This window comes from Austrofundulus limnaeus, unplaced genomic scaffold (genome assembly GCF_001266775.1).
Source record: "Austrofundulus limnaeus strain Quisiro unplaced genomic scaffold, Austrofundulus_limnaeus-1.0 Scaffold41, whole genome shotgun sequence".
NCBI lineage: Eukaryota > Metazoa > Chordata > Actinopteri > Cyprinodontiformes > Rivulidae > Austrofundulus > Austrofundulus limnaeus.
The window spans coordinates 2320287-2324375 of record NW_013952443.1 but is presented as its reverse complement, the minus strand read 5'-3'; the positions used below and the strand labels follow the sequence as shown (position 1 = coordinate 2324375).

General features: G+C 37.4%; 1 protein-coding gene across 1 annotated transcript in view; it reads right to left on the bottom strand.

Moving 5' to 3' along the window:
• The window catches only part of pla2g4ab (phospholipase A2, group IVAb (cytosolic, calcium-dependent)), a gene marked incomplete in the record, with an annotated part of 34311 nt that overhangs the window by 22727 nt on the left and 7495 nt on the right, over positions 1 to 4089 (bottom strand). Inside the window, 3 exon segments of the mRNA XM_014007376.1 lie at positions 392 to 505; positions 833 to 981; positions 1134 to 1215. Coding sequence (XP_013862830.1) covers positions 392 to 505; positions 833 to 981; positions 1134 to 1215 — 345 coding nt within the window.

The window sequence follows — 4089 nt, the reverse complement described above, 5'->3', positions numbered from 1 at the left end:
CAATTAATTAATTGGAATGCAAAATATTAAAACTAATATGGTAAAAATTATAGGTTTGCTTTAAAATGACTACAGAGGTAAAAATCAGTGATAAAATAATTGTCTTTGATTAATTGTATTCTGTATTTTCTATAAGAATTATTGATTTATTATGCTGTTCACAATAAAAAAAATAATAAAAAGATTTCCTCTTCATAGTTTGAAGTTCACTGAATATTTTCCGAAATTTTCATTTTTAATTGAGAACCGTAGATTTTCTGCACATTTCCCAGTAAACCATATTTACATGGGGAGCCATTTACAAGAGTTTAAAGCTAATTTTGCAGACGTTCTGACAGTGCTGGCCTTCACAACGTGCGTCTGWATCGATGAATGAGATTAGCACACTTACTTTACCGATACAGAAACTTTCCATCTTTGTTTGTCCCACTTCAAGCTTTGTGATGTCAAAGGATGCCGTCCCAAGTGTCTCATCCATCACGTAATTGGCATCCATCAACGTTAACTGGTTAGAACAAACAACATTAGTTTATACTTTAAAAAGAAAAACAACAAGTTCACTTGAACAAATCCTGTTTTCAATAATCAAGTTTCATCAAGGTGTTAAACTAAGTCAAAAGTTAAAGTTATTTTCGAGAGGAAAAAACTATTTGTATATTTCGATGATGGTAAACATGAGTCAGTCCGGTGCTATTCTCTAGTGGTTGCACTTCCATRTTTCCTCATTAGAGTCTAAAAAAAGCAAACTGTGTTTATGTGGAATTATGCCTCAATGCATCGCTGCTTGTCTTCCTGTACTGGACTGAACTGGATGTAAGAATGCAGGTCTAACCTCCAGGATGTTGTGCTGGTTGGGGTCTAATATGAAGTGAAACGTCTCGTTCCATTTCGGATTGATGTTGTTGTCTATGTGTTTGGTCTTCTTCCTGCTCTCCGGGGCCGTCGGGATGAACAACTCCACGTATGGATCTGGAGTATCCACTAAAAACACGCACATTCAACTCATCATTACAACATGACARAAATACAACCTTCAACCTATATAGCTACAAACATTTTTTTTTCACTCAAAATGTTGTAAACATGCAGCAAACCCTGAATAACATGTCTAAAAATAGTTTTTTCAGACTTACGCAGATCACCCAGTGCACCTTTGGTGACATTTTCAGCTCGGACCACCGTCACAATAAACTTGTGAGAAAACTGCTGCTCCACCTGCAAAATGACAATTTAGGGTTTCTGTCATGTGTGGGAAAATGAGACAAACCACAGCGAAAACAAACAGATCAAATCCACTGAAAAAAAAACACACAAGAGTAAAATGTGATAGAATCAGACTGAGTGCAAATTTCTGCACTAATTAGTGAGGGGGTGGATTTTTGGCCAAATAACAACGATACTCTTACTCATTGTGAAACTCTTTAGTTCAATCCTCAGCTGTGCTTATTTTAGTTTATGCTGATGGTAATTACACAACGATAACTAACTGTTGATTCCCATTGTCAAAGAAACATGCAAATGCAATTTTTTTTGCAACATGTAAAAAAATTCCAAGGGGTGTCAAATTTAGAATGTAATGACGGTTTTATTTATTTGATCTTTTTTTATTTATTTACTTTTTTGTTTGTTTGTTGGAGACTAGCTGGTAAATCAAACCTGACTCAGTCAAACAGGTGAAAATGATTTTTTTTTTCTGAATTCCCGTATGAATTCTGAGTATTTACAACCACTGCCTGGCTCTGTTTCATGTGGCCAATTTTTGAAAATTACAGCATATTTTTGCATGCATGACTTGCAAAACTGTGTTGTAGGCCATGCGTGTTACTTCCACCTACATCATACCCACCTCTGCCTACTTTGTATCCACTTTGGCAGCAACCCCCACATTTATGATTTAAAGGTACTTACTGCAAATTGTACGCTGTCACTGTTTGGGGTTTTGTGGTGTTTTTGTTTGTTTGCCAGCAGGGGCGGAGCTAGACTTTTTGGCGAGGGGTGACAAAGGTGTGTTTTTTTATGGGGTACGTACAAATAAAAAAAAGTACTCTGGATTCAAAAACTCAAGATGGCCACCACAGCTAATTCCAAAATGGCTTTAATTTAGCTGTTTTAAGAAATATTGAGCTGACATTTTGTGTGATTGTAGCAAAGAATGATTAAAAAAAAGTGCCGAATGCTAGTCACAGCTGATTATTCCACCCTTTTTAGACAAACAAAGCTGAAGATTAATGTAGAGGTAGCCAAAAACAATCTTTACCCACTTTTAAATGCCACTACAGCTAACTTTAAAAGGTTAACATTCAGCAATTTTAAGACTTAATGAGATTAAAGTTGTGGAGTAGCTAAGAATGATCACATGCTACTGCTAATCCCAAATTAAGCTAACCACAAATGCTAATGCTAAAAATGGCTACAATTCAGCCATTTTTAAACATATACAGCTAAAAACTTATATAGTACAATAGATTTAGAGCATAATATTTAACAAAATCTAAATGAAAATACAAAATCTATAAGATCCCCTTTGGGTAGGAGGGTGGTTGGGGGGCTAATCAAGTGCCAGAGAAAGCACTTTCCATGCCAGACACCCCTCTGGTTCTGCCCGTGTTGCCAGTATATTCCGTTCTGCCAGTGTTTTTGTTACCTGTCCAGCCTATCAATTTATTTTGTGTCCCATCCTCTTGATTTGCTTTTCAGTCCAACCATTTAAAATCATCCCAGCTGTTCTCAATTACAAATCATGCTGTTCATTTACGTATACTGTACGACTCTAACTCATCGTCAGATCTTTATCTGTAACTCTTCTGATCAGTCATGTGTTTTCTGGAGACTCCCTCGTGAAGTTCTACCTTAAAGGGAAATATTCTCAAGCTAACAGCAACTCAAAGCAACACCCATTAATGAGTCAATCTTCATCATCAAACAGAGGCGATTGCTCTAAGACTGCAAGGGAAGCTCAGCTTCCCCTAAAATGCAATAAAAAAGATCAAATATATACTGTTGTGTGTACATGTCATTGATTAAATATGCGCTACAACGCACTCAACTTTTGTTCAGAATCAGCTTCTTATCACTGGTAACAACGCGGCTTTCCTCATTTCACTCATTCCCGCAGCTTCACAGTGCTTTAAACTGTGCGGACGCTGAGCTTACACATAGCTCATTAGCGATGCAAAGACTGCAGTGAAACAAGACAAGTCATTGGATAAATGCTGGCCCGCCCATCGGACGCTGAGCGTCTCTGGGGGTCTATGGGCTGTGGGCTGGCCTCGGCCGGCCCGGATGCTCAGCTTCTGCATGATGATTGGATGATCTGTCGGTGACTGAGTCTCTTTTTGATTGACAGAGAAATGAGCGAATCAGCAATCTTTTGATGTAAACATTCCATGGGAGTATTTTGATTCTGTTCTGAGTTAAACCGGAGACTTTATTAATCCTTTTAGCAGCATTTTCATTGTTAAAAACGACTAGTGACAAATCGAGCTTCTATTTCTGGCGGGTGTTTTGTAGCTGCTTATGTTTGGAGTCTCTTTCTGACTTCTATCGCAGTTTCTGTCCATCGGRGGCTGTGGAGCCCCTTCACCATCACAAAGCACTCACAGGCGGACGCACTTCTCTCTAGCCTTGCGCCAGTAACAAGCTGCACATATGAAAGATAGTTTGAATGCTGTGGACTGGATTTTGAAGAAGCCATTTGATAGTCTTCCTTACAAAGAAAAACTTAGTGTTAAACAGCAGGGCTGATCAACTCCTCAGATTGATTTGGTGCAAAAGGTGGGGAAAAGTAAGATTTAAAAAACTTTTATTGATCCCACAGTGGGAAAAGTAACAGGTCTTTTCAGCTGTCCTGGTATGACAAAGTGAGCTGGCTGCTGTACTATAGAATAATCTGGAAAATGATTATAAAAGCATTGGATCAATTAATTCCTTTAAAAAAATTATCAAAGCAAAATTGTTAAAGAAATAGGAAACTGATTAATTTGAATGAGTCACTGTTTGAGGAGTTGAATTTTTTGTTTTGTTTTATTTGGTTTATTGTTTGAAATGGATATTTTTGTAAATAGGAACAGATATAAGATTTTTCTTCTG